Below are 14494 nucleotides of genomic sequence, written 5' to 3'. Positions count from 1 at the left end.
AAAGCTTCTTTTTTTTCTGGACTACACAGACATGCACACTTTTGTCTGAGGGCATAAAAGTGTTTTTGCTTAGTTTCATTTACATTATTGTTATTTTATTTTATTTTTTTTGAAAAATGCAGATGAATAAATGCTAATTCATAAGAGGCCAGACTAGCCTTGACTCTTCACACAACCTTTCCTACTGAAGACTTTTCCTACTTTGAAAATGCATCGTTTTACTGCAAATTATAACCATAAAAGAGCCTCAGATCCCCCATTCTGCTAAATTAATAGAATTACGCAAAAAATGTAATGATGGCAATTAAGTCTTGAAAATGCAAATTTTATAGTCAAGGACGATTACCTCATTTATAGCGTGTGCTGGAATGATGCCAGACGAAGGTAATTTAGATCCGGGTTGCTCACGGTTACATCATGATGAATATGAGACAAGAAGGGGCTCATCTTGTACCTCTAGTCACCCAACTCAATCAAAGAGGGAGGCGGGGGCAGCATTTGGGGGGAAGCGGGGGGCTATGTGGAACACGTATGCTGTCAGGAAAAACTCTATCCCGAGAAAAAGATGCATACATCAGCAGTTAATGGGACTGGAGGTGGAATGAGAACGCAAACTTACAGGTTGTCTTTCAAACACTGGAATGTGAAACATCTGGAAGAGGTGCAACACACTGGATTAAACAAAAAGTCTTTTATTTGACTAAATATTCTAGTATTTATGACCACATGGGTTGGAAAGCATGTTTGATAAAACTCTTGCTAAATGACACTATGTGGCCTTTCAATTTTACATTTATATTCCATTAAAGTTGACCCCTTTGCACATTTGACTGAGAAAAAATACTCAGTTAATTATTTGAGAAGGCGGAAATGCCCAGCATGAATCTTTTACTGGGATCTGCTGCGTGCCACAAACTGCCATTAGCTTGCCATTTCGCTTAAATACTGCCTCCCTTAAAATGGATAATTTGGATTAGTTTAGAATTTTTTTAATGACTTTGTGTCATGTTATTGTAAGTAATAAATGCTTCACCTGTAATTGAAAATTGTCATATAAATTAAAGTCTGAAAAAAGATGAATAACTCCTCTGAGCCAGGCTTTCCTAACAACTTGAGAGTTGATTTTATAAAAAGAAAATCAAAAGTTCCATCCATGCAATTCCATATTAGAGGATATTAAGCTTCAACCTTTTCCAGAGGCCATCGGCAAAGTTACTTCTGCTAGTTGACGTCTGTGTTTACCAAGGATACTCGTCCTATCAGTCAGATCATTTTCCTGACTGAGTTCAACAGGATCGCTTTAGGACAATTACAAGACCTGGACAATCTGATACCTGACTCTACAAGTGTAGTCAAATTTGGTCAAGCTTTGAGCATACTGACAAGTCACAGGTGATGAGGCAGATTCATAAAACCGCCAGAATCAACCAACTCAACTTTAGTTAGACTGTCTTCCATTGGTATCACTCAGACTCCTCTAAACTGGTTTAAATCATATCTTTCCTGCCGCACTCAGTTCGTTCGGATCAAAACCTTTTCTTCCCAGCCTTCCTCTGTTACATCAGGAGTTCCCCAGGGCTCTGTTTTAGGGCCCCTTCTTTTTATTATTTATCTTCTTCCCCTGGGTAATATTTTTCGTAAATATAACATTGATTTTCACTGTTATGCGGATGACACCCAGCTTTATGTTTCCAGTAAGCCCGCCTCCAACCTTCCACCATCCTCGCTTACTGATTGCTTGACTGAAATTAAATCCTGGTTCTCCTCTAATCTACTTAAGCTTAATAGTGATAAAACGGAGGTCCTTCTCATTGGTACTAAATCTAATCTGGCCAAAATCAAAAACTTTAGTCTTGAAATTGATAACTGTTCCGTTTTCCCCTCCCCTCAGGTAAAGAGTCTGGGTGTTATTCTTGACAGCACCCTTTCTTTCCAGTCTCATATTAACAATATTACCCGCTCAGCTTATTTTCATCTACGCAACATCAACCGTCTTCGCCCCTCCCTTACTTCCCATTCCGCTGCCATTCTTGTTCACTGTCTTGTGATATCACGCCTGGACTATTGCAACTCCCTTCTGTTTGGTCTCACCCAGAAATCTCTTCATAAGCTTCAACTGGTCCAGAATTCAGCTGCCCGTATCATTACTAAAACCCCATCCATGCACCACATCACTCCTATCTTGCAAAGACTTCATTGGCTGCCTACCAAGTTCCGCATAGAATACAAAATTCTTCTGTATACTTTTAAGGCTCTTTACAATCTTTCCCCACTATATCTCTCCAATCTTATTCATATTGCCACTCCCTCTCGTTCCCTCAGATCATCCTCCTCTATCCATTTGTCTGTCCCCTCTGTCCGTCTTACTACCATGGGGAGCAGAGCTTTCAGTCGCTCTGCCCCCCAACTCTGGAACTCATTACCACCTCACCTTAGAAACATAAAGTCATTCCCTAAATTTAAAACCGAACTTAAAACACACCTTTTTAGATCTGCCTTTTCAACATGACACAATTGGTTTGCTTGATTTTTATATAGATTTTTACATAGATTTACATATAGATTTTATATAGATACATTGTTGTGTATTTATTCTACCTACTTTTAATTGCTATATTTTATTGTTTTTGCTATTTTTCGTTCTCTGTACGGTGTCCTTGAGTGCCAGAAAGGCGCCTTTCAAATAAAATGTATTATTATTATTATTATTAGTGTACAAACACTGATATTGTTTGACTAAGGAAGCAGTAAAGAAGAATATGGTGTTAAAATGTAAATGTTTATTTATGTAACATGTAGCATTGCATGTAGTTGATGTAAACATTTTCAGTTTGAGATGGGGTGGGGTCGTCTTGTCTGATAAGCAGTCTTCTACTGCTCTGTGACTTTATTAACCTTATTTACAAACTCATAGGAAAATGGCATTTAGGAAATCTATTACTGCTAATAATTGTGTGCAGCCCAGGAATCCCATTAACAGCTGTTTTAGAAAGATTCTTCATGGGGAGCCGTTTTCTTTGAAACCCCTGCTTTGTTTCTCCCCAAAAAGCAGCAAATATATTTATATATACTGTATATATACAGTATATATATACAGTATATATATATAATTTTTTGGTCAATCCCACTGATATAAAATGTTTTAGTATGTATTAGACATATGTTCTCACATCCAGTAATTGACTGTGACTCCACTGTCAGACTTAATTAATTGTAAAAACAAAAAAGAAACATTATCGGGAAAAAAAAACAAACAACAAACAGACATTTCCGTGTTTCTTTTAAAATCGGAGAGCCATTTAACAAACATTTCACCCAGGCTCGGCTATTACACAGCCTATTGACATACATTGCACCCCGGCTGGACTCTTTCAACGCCATCCATCGGTCACGCAGATTGTCCCCTGGCAGGCAGAGGGCCAGTGACGTTAATGGAAATGGGGCGATGCTGGGAGCATAGAGCCTGGAGAAGCCTGGATGATCCCTCAGGCCATGGCTGCCACGGGATGAAATAGAGAGACTATTACAGCAGAGTTGTAAAGCCCCACACGCTCCACGCACTATCATAATAGAATATTGATTCTATCAGATGCCAGGCCCCGGCCTGTCCCTGCAATGAAGGAAAGAGCAGTAAAGGTCATTGTGTAGAGGGATAGAATGAGGGAGAGAGACAGAAGAGCAACGAGGTGAAAGGAGAAAGGCAATATCTGGGGAGAAAAGACAAAGTTGACCATTCCTGTTTTGCACTTCTGCAGTAATGGAACATGCAAGTGCAATAAGATGAATGCAGGATTACAGGATTTATATATAAAAAAAGAGAGGCTGATTTAAGTCTTGTTCAATAAGTTTAATAAATCTCATTTTTGTTGTTCTGTTGAACTCTCTCTTTTCTTTTCTTTTTTTCTCCTCTTTCTCCCCACTGCTGCATCTGTCTCCACAGCCATAAGTAACAGGGAAGCAATTTCAACCATTAATTGTTGATCAAGACGGTTGGGAAAAGCGCCAAAGGAAAAGGATGACAAATAAGCACCCACCACGCGAACAGCAGTACAAATTACACCACAAGCAGGAGACGTTTATGCTTGATTGGAGCAATTTAATGTTTTCACTCCAAAAAAAAAAGGAAAAAGCCCTCAAATCCTGGGAGGACAGTTAAGGAAATGACTTTTTAATCATCCAAGGAGCCTCTGCGTCTTGTCTTTCCTGATGGCACCATATTGAAGACTTAGAGACATCAGGAGTAGGACTTTACTAATGGAGAGCCAACAGTGTGAGAATCAAAACTTACTGGCCAGACTTTGCTTTAATATTGATAATACCCTCATGATGTGTAGATTACCCCCTTAAAGCAAAATGCCACAGTCCATTTTTCAATTCGTCTTCATATTTTGTTGTAAATCTGGACAAAGTATGGCGGACATCACAGGAGGAACTCATTTTCGGATTTTTCCTAAGTAAAGTTAGTGCACTTGAAGTATGATTTTTGGTATTTTCGATTCATATTTGTTGTTCAGGGTAATTCACATACAGATCAGCCCAAAAGTAGTCACACCCCATGGCACATTTAACATTGTTGTTCAGTTTTTATCAAACTATTTCTTTTGCCTATCAATACTGAAGTTTGGAGTCTGTGGAAGGAATTAAACATTAGGGGGAGGCCAAAGACACCTTCCAACCTCAAAAACATGCCGCACATCCAAACATTTTTTTTATTGAAACGTACATTAATCTTGTCAGGAATTATGAAAAGTGCTATGTTCTTGAGAGTAACTGGATAATAAAAAAAAAAATTTTAATAATAACACTCATCTTTGGACAAATTTGGAAGATTCTTGTCTTATCCTGTAGAAGTAACAAACTTGATTGAATGAAAATAAGTTCAATCTAAAGCAATAACAGCCGGATTAGGCATTTGGGAGTGCCAAGCGAGTGGAAAACATCAATCGGTCCATCCGTTTTCAATACCTGCTTATCCTGAGGAACTTGGTCATGGAACGAGGGGCGGGGTACGTCCTGGGCAGGTGCTGGGGAAACAATCACATGAAAACCTTAAAAAAGAAAAAAGAGAGAGATTTTAACATGTTCGTACCAGTTTATGTTCCTATGAGATTCTTTATTCTCACGTCAGCATCCATCTTGTGGATTGTCGGTCAATTTGTGGTGCAGACATATAACAGGTTCCCTTTCCAGCTGGAATATTTTCTCTTTTCCAGCTGCAATGGAGGGAACGCAGCTAGAACAGCTGCACTCTGCTGGACGATTGTTTAGCAGTGTTCATTAAAACCAGAAAATAGCCTTGAAATTTCTTTTTTTTTTTCTTCTTGTCTCTTCCTGCTATTATCACTCTGTAGTTTTATTCTCTCCTACCTGCTATGACATGAGTGATCTGGATTTTCACCATGTCACAACATAATTTATACTTATTTGCTTATTTTGTACATCCATAAGTTTAGGGAAATTGTAATTTAATGCCATTCTGTGTTTCTACTGTATTTGTGAAGCTGTTGGAAAGGAAGTTCACCTCTGGCCATTTTTTAAAAGTTTGATCTGAGCCATAACGGTTAGGACTTGGAATTACACTGAGAAAAGTACTTAATGTTGATTTGACTTTTTTTTTTCTTTTAGAAATATGTAGCCTAATGTATAAACATAAATGAATATAAGTACACTTTTTTGAAAAACAAAACAGAAACCCATGCTTATTGCCTTCAAGCATCACACTGTGTAACCGAGTCAGACCAGGCATATGTTTAACCGTGCAACAACATTAGAATTGACTAATCTTTGTTGTGACATTACGGCCCGTGTATAAACTTAATGATGAATTCTGTTTTTTCCCAGGCCACTGGGAAATATATTCATGAAATCTCAATGTCCGACAAAACCAGTCATCTTTTAAACAGAGCTTTGACTGTGACATACTATTCCTCATTTCCATTCCAGGGGAGGCTTTATTTTAGTCAAATAAAAATCCATTTTTCTTGCTCTACTTCTTCTTTTTTTTTCCCCCCTCCTCCGAATTCACTCTTAGCCCCAGTAATTGAACAGTAGTTGTTGAGGGCCCCAGCAAATGAAACTGCCATTGTAGCATCAAAAATAATCAATTTGATGAGTCTTGTATATACTCCCATACTCAACGTAATGTGATATTGATTCGCGCTCTGATATAGTACTCCTCTCGCGCACCAGAATGATTATTGGCTTTTGACAAATTCCATTGCAATATTTTATTTCACCCTCCCTCTCGGCCCAGCTGCCTCTTTTGTCTCAGAGCGCTGCTGCAAAAAGCCCTCAGCTCCACTTCCCCTCTACAGCCAGACTTTATATGTTCGCAACCCACTCGAACAATAAAAAAAAACCCTCGCCTCACTTGCTAGTCATCTAAAATCATCCGAGTTGATCCAATCAACTCGCGTCAAAGTGTTATATATCTCGGTTTGCCTTTAAAAAGATACAGTTTCAAATTCGTTGTCTCTTCGCTTTGATTCATCAATTCATGCCCACCTTTGAGTTAATGTTTCCCCGTGTTGTAAGACATTGTGAATAGCTCCCTTGAAAATCTAATACATTATTTAAATCCAAATCACCCTGCCCTGTCCAACTATGTTATAGATGACAATAATGCTGCCTTGGTGTTCACCCCCCCTCAACCCTCCATGTTCCACACACACACCATAGATTTGAACTTCCATTTCTTCAGCTCGTGTTCACTTGCTCACTGTAGCTACAACAATGAATCTAAGGATTGATGGGGACCATGAAAAAGCTGTGGACAGACCGATGGTGGGATCATGTGATGATGGGATAAGGAATAATAGATTCATGAGGAGATGAATGGGATTCAGGTGCGGAAACGCAAATGAAGGAAGGAAAAGGAGGGCTGGGCGGTGGGGTGGCGGAACGAGGGCTGCTGGGTGGGCAACAGTGATAAAATGGAAAGATGGCACACCTCAACACACCAGGCCAGTTAGTATTGACTAGCGCACGTAATAAAGAAAGCGAGAGACCTGGCTCCTGAGAGGACATGGCTCTCTTGGCGTCTGTTTTAACAAGGAATGCATTTGTATGTGTATGTGTGGACGTGCACGCGCAGGGGGTGTGTGTGTGTGTGTGTGTGTGTGAGATCTAAAGCCATTAAATATGCCAATGCCTGCATTTTACTCACTGAAATGCCAAGGGGTGTCTACAGAAATGAATAAAAGAACAAGTACACCGTGCGTGTCTGTGTCAGTGTACAGCCTGTGCACGCCAGAGAACGTGCGTGTGTGCGTGTGTGTGTGTGTGTGTGTGTGTGTGTTTGTGTCGGTGTGCCTGCTGCGGGCTGCAACCCCAGCATGAAAACACTTCATGCACACACATATACGCACACACAACAAGGGCCCACTCATGGAAAAATCAATATGATGGTGATAGAAATATGCTTGAATGTTCTCTAGGTGAGAGATTGATCTGAGCTCTACAGAGAATTTGTCCAAAACCAAATAATGGTTAAGGGCCAGCGACCTCCAGATCTCCACAGAAAACAATAATTAGAACCACACTGTGTGAGCCCACACTAAGCATATTAAGGCCAGAGTCAATGAAGGCTAAATGCTAACATAGCAAAGGTTGTGTTTCAATATGAGTGGAAAGAGAGAGAGAAGCTTTTAACAATTATGTTTACACTGTGTTTCAGCTTCTATCTTTGTTCGTTTAAGAAAAGACAGTCCCTTTGTTTACTAGACAATTTCTCTAGTTTACTGGTCACTCCCCAATTTGCACTATTATGTGTTTACATATTATTCACTGCTCTTTTTATTGTTCAGTCTATATGTGTGTGACATGAAGGGACATATGTGTATATTGCTCTTCATGTACAATTCAATCGTAAAGTTTGTTTGAAAAGTATTTATATTCTCTTTAACAATCTATAGAATTAGGTTTATTGGCACTGAAGCTGTAATATCCTCCTTTTACTGCAATTGCTGACCAGCTTTTTGCGTGTTTCCGATAATGTTTTGACAATTAAATATTTTGGTGGTAAACCACAAGTTATAGATGATGGAGATCCTGATCTTTACCTCCTCTCACAGATTCATGATTCAGGCCACGTCAAAACATTTGTATTATTTCACATAAGAAAAAAAAAACAAAACATGCTGAAACATATAAAATTAAAAGATTACATTAAATGTAAATGTGCAAGAGACAAGAAAACCTGTGAGAATTTGGTATACTTTGGACAAAGGATGAAGCTCAGTTGAGTTAAGTTTTTGCTTCACTTTTTACTTCTCCTTCCAAAATAACCCTTTGCATTTCTGCTTACTGTGAGAAAATCTCAATCCTTTTCACTACTGATACTTCCTTCAGTTTACATAGCCATAAAAAGACTGCTCACACTTGAACAAGTACATAAATTCTCTTTCAGTATAAGCACAGATTATTATAATTCTCAGAGGAGAAGCCTTATTGTGGACACATTGGAAATATATTGAGATGCCTTGGCTTACCTATTACCAAACAAAGGAAACTTTATGATTTGTAAATAATCTACAGTCTTCATTTAAAAACTTGAAAGTTCAACGTCATAGCTCATAGTCAAATCTTGAAAGCCTTCCTCATTTCTGAACCCCTTAAAGTTGTAAAATTATCTTTGAATCAGAAATGAAAACCTGCACCATTTTGTATCATTTTATTTAAAAAAACAAACAAACTGCAGTACAGCTGAGAAAATGTATGGATGGACAACATAAAATGTGCTTTTTAATATTTATATATATATTTTACTTTTATACATAAAACATGTGATTTTCTGAGTTTTCACTTCCACAAAAATCACCCTGGCAACTTATTGCTTGTGCTGGTGTCCATTTTTGTCCCTTATATGAGGAGAGTCAAAAGTCTAATTTATCCATTAATGTAAAATGAGACAAAATATTCCCATTGAAGCAATGGTTAAGCAATAATTCAAACAGATTGTTTGAACAAAATTCAGATTTCATTACTAGTTGTTCATAATCTAAAAGCAGATTGTTCAGTAAATGTTCATACATGAACATTAATAAACAGAGTCTTCTGCTTTGCTCTTAACATGGAAGGACTGACAGGACGACTTGATCTCACCTATGAAATCTATTATCAGCCCAAACATTTCTTGAGTGATGAGTCTCCTACAGGAAACAACAGCTGTATGTGCAAATCATGCATATAAATCAATTACAGAGGCCCTACGTACTTTAAATGCACCCATTAATTAAGCAATGTCAGACACAATGAACCGTGAAGTTCATTACATTTTTAGCATTCAGACCCAGGATTATTTGAAGACTGCATGAGAGGAGAGGAAGATGGGTTTACCTAATGATCAGAACTATAGCTCAAAGTCAGGCAGATGCCAGAGAAAATATAAGGAACGTTTTTTACGAGAGGAGGCAGCAGAACAGAGGGCTGTCTTAGCAATCTGCAACACGCAAGAGAAAATGAGATCAAAAGGTAAGCAAAGAATTATAACAACTAGCTGTTTTCTCTTTCAGCTTTCACCTCAGAGGAGCTACTCGCGATTCCCACTTGATCAATTTGATGGAAACGTTCGTATTTTCTCAGAACCAGATTTTCCATTGTTCATTTGAATTAAGCATTCAGCACAAGTGGAGAAGAAACAGCTTCTTTGTTGGACGCTTTATGGAGTTGTACACAGATTTCCAAATTAATACAAATCATTTTTCTTCATAAAGTGGTTCCAAAAGAATGGCGTTATGTTAGAAACTAACCCATTTTAATAGATGCTACAAAATAGATCCTTCATAAAAAAATCATTTTCACTTTGCACCATTTAATGTATAGAGTCTGCAGGCCCATATTTAGCATAAATGGGTTTTTATGATAAGGTTAGTTGGGTCTCATCATATTTTATGTCCTATCTGATACTAGTGTTGAGTTTTTCGGGCAGCTACATCAAACATTATTTGCTGATATCCCTGCCTATGGTGGAGCGGGATCATAGCATGATGCTGCCTCCACCATGCACCATTGTGTTGTTTCAGCTGAAGCTATTAGCAATGCCACTGATACAAGTAACCTGCTAAATAATCTCAAAGTTACTCAGAAAAGCTTTTTTGGAGACCCTAAAGATCAAATGGAGGTTCAAGTCATCCATTCTGCTGGTTATATTTTCAAATGTTTGTTGGATTGACCCATAAAATCTCTATCTCTGCAGAGATAGATGGTCCCTGGAATAGTTTCTAGTGTGCAGTATACCATACAAAGGAGTAGTCGCTATAAAAAGGTAAACGGCGTGTGAAGTGTCATACTTTAACTTTGGATGTACGACTAAAATACCTATTTATAGATATTTTATTTAACTGGTAAGTATGTTTCAATAGTGCAACCTTTTTATTCATGAAGTCTTCTCAAAAATCAGTTGTAACTACGAGCTTTTCTTCCAAGAAGAGCAACATGCAGAGTTGTTGCTAAGAATATTTGGTTCAAGTATTTTTTTTAAGACAACAGGAGAGTTTGTGGGTAAGGGTGGATGGGTGGGTGGGGGGTAAAGGGGGGCTCAGAGAAACGAAGCTTGGCCCAGCTGCCTGGCATTAAGCAATGACCTCTGCATAATGAAAGATGGCGAAAACATTTCCCACTCATTACAAGGTTCCACACTGTGACAAGATTTGCATATTCATATTTTTTTTCCCTTCACCCCCATCGCCCCTTTTCACTACAAATTATTATTATTATATTTTTTTTCTGTGAGCAGGACATCTGCCTCCCCTGACCAAGCTCTGGTAGAGGAAAAATAAATAAATATGTGTGTAAATGTAGCGTCTCTATCCAGATGCCACAAAAATATGGCACGGCGTCGACGTCGTCGCTCGATGCAGCCGCACGCGTCTTCTTCGACTTAAGCACCAGGAAATCAAGTTCAGGGTCAGTGGGGAGGAATACAGGTTTGACAGATAAACTCAATGGAGAATTTAAATTTGCTTTGATTTTTATTGAATGGTATGCCGCTATGATACTCGTATTCTGGTGCAAAGAATGGAGTGTTCAGTAAATTAATTTGGCCCAACTTGCAATAAGTAGGCTACAGCTAAAAAATATTAATTTTTAAACTATATAAAAAATGTATGTTGACATATTTTACATACAACCATGGTTTTTTTAAAGTTCTTTTATGCATGAACCAATTCCTTGAGGGACTTTTATTGATCAAAAAGTTGCCAAAACGCATAGTTATATTTCAGCTTCAAATAAAAAAAGACTGACATGTTAGCAAAAAGTGCAATAGTATTCCCAATCAAAAGAAATACAGAACAGAAGTGTTTGCCCTGAAAACAATCATAGAAGGTTTGAAATTATTAATAATAATAAAAAAAACACACACACAGGATGAAAAGTATGAGTTGAAATCCCATCTATTTAGTTGGGCAACTTTAATTCAACTGAATCAGTCTGAGCCGGAGCCGCCAACCTTGCCCGGAGAGTCGCCGATCTCAACGAGAAGCGTAACGATCACCGTAGCACTTCTGAATACAAACTGTTTTATGTGAACACCTCGAGCTGAGGGCTACATAAATATAGAATTAGTCAAAGTGTTATTTTTTCTTCTTTTTATGTTTTATTTTACCCCCACCCCTTCTTTCCTCACTCTCCAGAAAGATCCCCAGGTTCGGGCTGGCTTCGAGCATATGTGGGCACCTACTTCAAAAAGTTGCAGCTCCCATATGATAGCTCTGCAAAAAGGTTTTCTTTTAACTTAAATCAGCAAATGTGTGGCGCGCAGAGCTAGCGGCATGTTTTTCTCCCTCAGAAATAATTTCTCCCAGGGATCAATTTGAAATTTAAATTGCACCGAAGTGGTGTTTGTCATTAACAATCAAATATTTGAACCTGTGAATTACCTTTGGCTCCCCTCCTTCCCCCTCTGTACCTGCGCTTCCCTCAGTTTTGAACAAATTGCATGGGGCATTGTTTTGATGGTCTTGAGTAAAGAAAGATGGCGATTCTCTCGCAAAATATAAAATGAGAAAGACGGCAGAGGGGAAATAACATCAAAGACATACATGAAAGAAATGAACACAACAATCAAATATTTTTCTTGTGTTGAATAATTAAAAAGAAAAAAAAAGATCATGTTGCCCTTTTAAATAGAGGAATAGTGCAAGTAAAAATAACCCACTAGTTTGAGTAAATTGGTAAAATGACAAAGGTAGAGTATTTAGAGAAAGGCAAAGCTTCATCTCTGAAAGGGAGAATTTCTGCTTAATGTTCATTAGAGGATTGATTGAATTGGGGGTGTAGCACTGTCACTGTTAATAGAGTCATTCCTAACTAGCCTAACTGGCTCTGGCTAGTGTCACACAAACAAGAGGGCAAGATGAAAAAAAAAATATACAGTATGTAGTGCCAAATGATCTCTAGAATCAGCTAAGCTTAATGATTTCACAAGCATCTTAGAGGTGTAATCATAATATATTTCAATTGTATAGCGATTTTCTAAATACTCAGACACTTTGTAGCCAGTACAAAGCATTTCCTTTATTCTGTAACGTGCCTTGTGCAAGCATTCATTCAATTTTACTCTATATTTCCCATGTTACAATTTTAAAATATTCTGTTCTGTTTTTACATGAAACAGGAATACAAGATTATATGTGGCTAAAAAATGACAATCCGTGTCAATCTCAATCCACCATCTCCACGGTGACACATGGCTTTGGCAGCATTGAGATGTTGGGATGCTTTTGTTCAACCTGGGATGCAAATTAAAGCCCAGTCTTCATCCTGGAACTTAGGCTGGGCAGAGGTTCACTTTCAAGCAGGGCAGTGACCCAAAACGTACAACCAGAGCTATTTTTGGATGTTTCACATCATAGCATGGCCATGTGTTAGAACCTACTCAAATTCCAGACTTAAATCCAGTTGTTATGTAAAAGAAGCAAAAAAAAAAAAGAAAAAAAGAATGTACTTCAATTTAATGCATTTCTTTGGTTTCGTTTTCTCTATTTTAAGACTGTGAAGGCCCAACTGCCTTTTGGAGCTGAATGGATATTGAATATATGCGAGTGTGCTGTGCTGTGCTGTGTGTGTCCATATGCAGTGTCCCTGGCACCCCAGGGCCACAGCTATGATGGTTTAAACATGGAGGTGAGCAGCAACTTCAAGGCCAAAGTAAGGCATATTCTTGATAATGATGAGCACAAATGGGCGCTATGACCATTCGACGAGACCCCGGACTTGATCCGTAATGGCCAGCCATAAAGGGGAAATCATCATCAATGAAAATGACAGGTTATTAAGATCAGATTTTAGAGGGGCGATGGCTTTAGTATGATAGGTTAGCCATCCATAAAAAGCTCTGAACGACATCAGTCGTGCTCCCCATCATCCTGCACCCTGCGCCAGAGACACATGCTAATAAGCTCACAACCTTTAATTAAGCAATATGTGTAAGTAGGCGGCCATTACAGCCTGATTTGTGAGCCAGTTCATTACACTAAGCACCGGCCAGCAGACACATATTCAATACAAATCAAGCTGGCCTGAAAATTATCCTGTTTAATGTGAGGCCAAAATTGATATTTTATCACTTGTCTTCTGATTAGTGACTTTAGGAATCTTCATATTTCATTCAGCTGAGGCAGTGTGCGATAGCTGACAACCTGCGACTGTTAAGAGAGTTGTCCGAGTGTTTATTGACGTTGTTAGGTCACAGATGACTTGTCAGTAGGGTTTGCCTGCATAGGATCTCAGAGACAAAATGTTGCAACCCACAGCACCACGAAATGTACTCAAGAAAGTACATTTTGTGTCCATGTTTTGTGTCAGTGGAGATTTCTACATTTGATCCGAAATTGGATCTAGGATCTCTACTGGAATCCCTGCCTTAACGCATCTACCCGTACCGACTCTTTTAATTTCGTCAGCAGAATGCAGTCACAATTTGCACAGCCTGTTTCTCATGACTATTATTGAACAAAACTTTGTTGATACAAAAAGTATTGATTTTCCCAGACAATCTTTAAGAATTCCTTAATATTTGTATTACCACTTTTGTGTTGCTGTCATGTAAAGTGGTCAAACACTTGTCATTAAATGTCACAAAGTTCAAAGGAAAGTAAAACGTTGATGAAGTTGAGTCATTTTTCTTTGTTACCACAAAATTTGCATCCAAACGACTACAACCCAAGCAATCAGCAAATCACGTAAAAAAAAAAAACTGAGTAAACATGCTAACATTAGCCTAGCATTATGCTTAGCATAAATAAATGTTTTTGTAATAAACAGCTGTTGCTATCTAGAAACACTGAGATTTCTGTGTCTAAAATGTCATTGATGACTGATGTGTAAGAACACAATCAAATCTTCACGTGGTCTTCGTTGTTACTGAGAGAGGTCTGGCAGTCTTGCAAAACTCGAGCCACATCCACTGCCTGCTATCGGCTCCACACGATTGGACCCTAAAGGGCAGAGAACATTTAAAGCAATATGGCTAAGACTTTCACTTAAATGAACT

General features: G+C 38.4%; 1 protein-coding gene across 2 annotated transcripts in view; it reads right to left on the bottom strand.

The window, feature by feature from the left end:
* Positions 1-2816: 2816 nt before the first annotated feature.
* LOC102232759 overlaps positions 2817-14494 on the bottom strand; it is a 172630-nt gene continuing 160952 nt past the window's right edge. Inside the window, exons 25-26 of one of the 2 annotated variants that reach the window (XM_023325887.1) lie at positions 4966-5024; positions 2817-3496 (exon numbers count right to left, since the gene is read on the bottom strand). In XM_023325887.1, coding sequence (XP_023181655.1) covers positions 3208-3496; positions 4966-5024 — 348 coding nt within the window. In that variant the 3' untranslated portion in view covers positions 2817-3207. Of the gene's footprint in view, positions 3497-3534; positions 3611-4965; positions 5025-14494 lie in introns of those variants that run through there. The other variant, XM_023325888.1, reaches the window with a different exon arrangement.

The sequence above is a fragment of the Xiphophorus maculatus genome, chromosome 21, assembly GCF_002775205.1.
Source record: "Xiphophorus maculatus strain JP 163 A chromosome 21, X_maculatus-5.0-male, whole genome shotgun sequence".
NCBI classification, from domain to species: Eukaryota; Metazoa; Chordata; class Actinopteri; order Cyprinodontiformes; family Poeciliidae; genus Xiphophorus; species Xiphophorus maculatus.
Note: the sequence above shows the minus strand (reverse complement) of the source record. Positions and strands in the feature narration are given on the sequence as shown.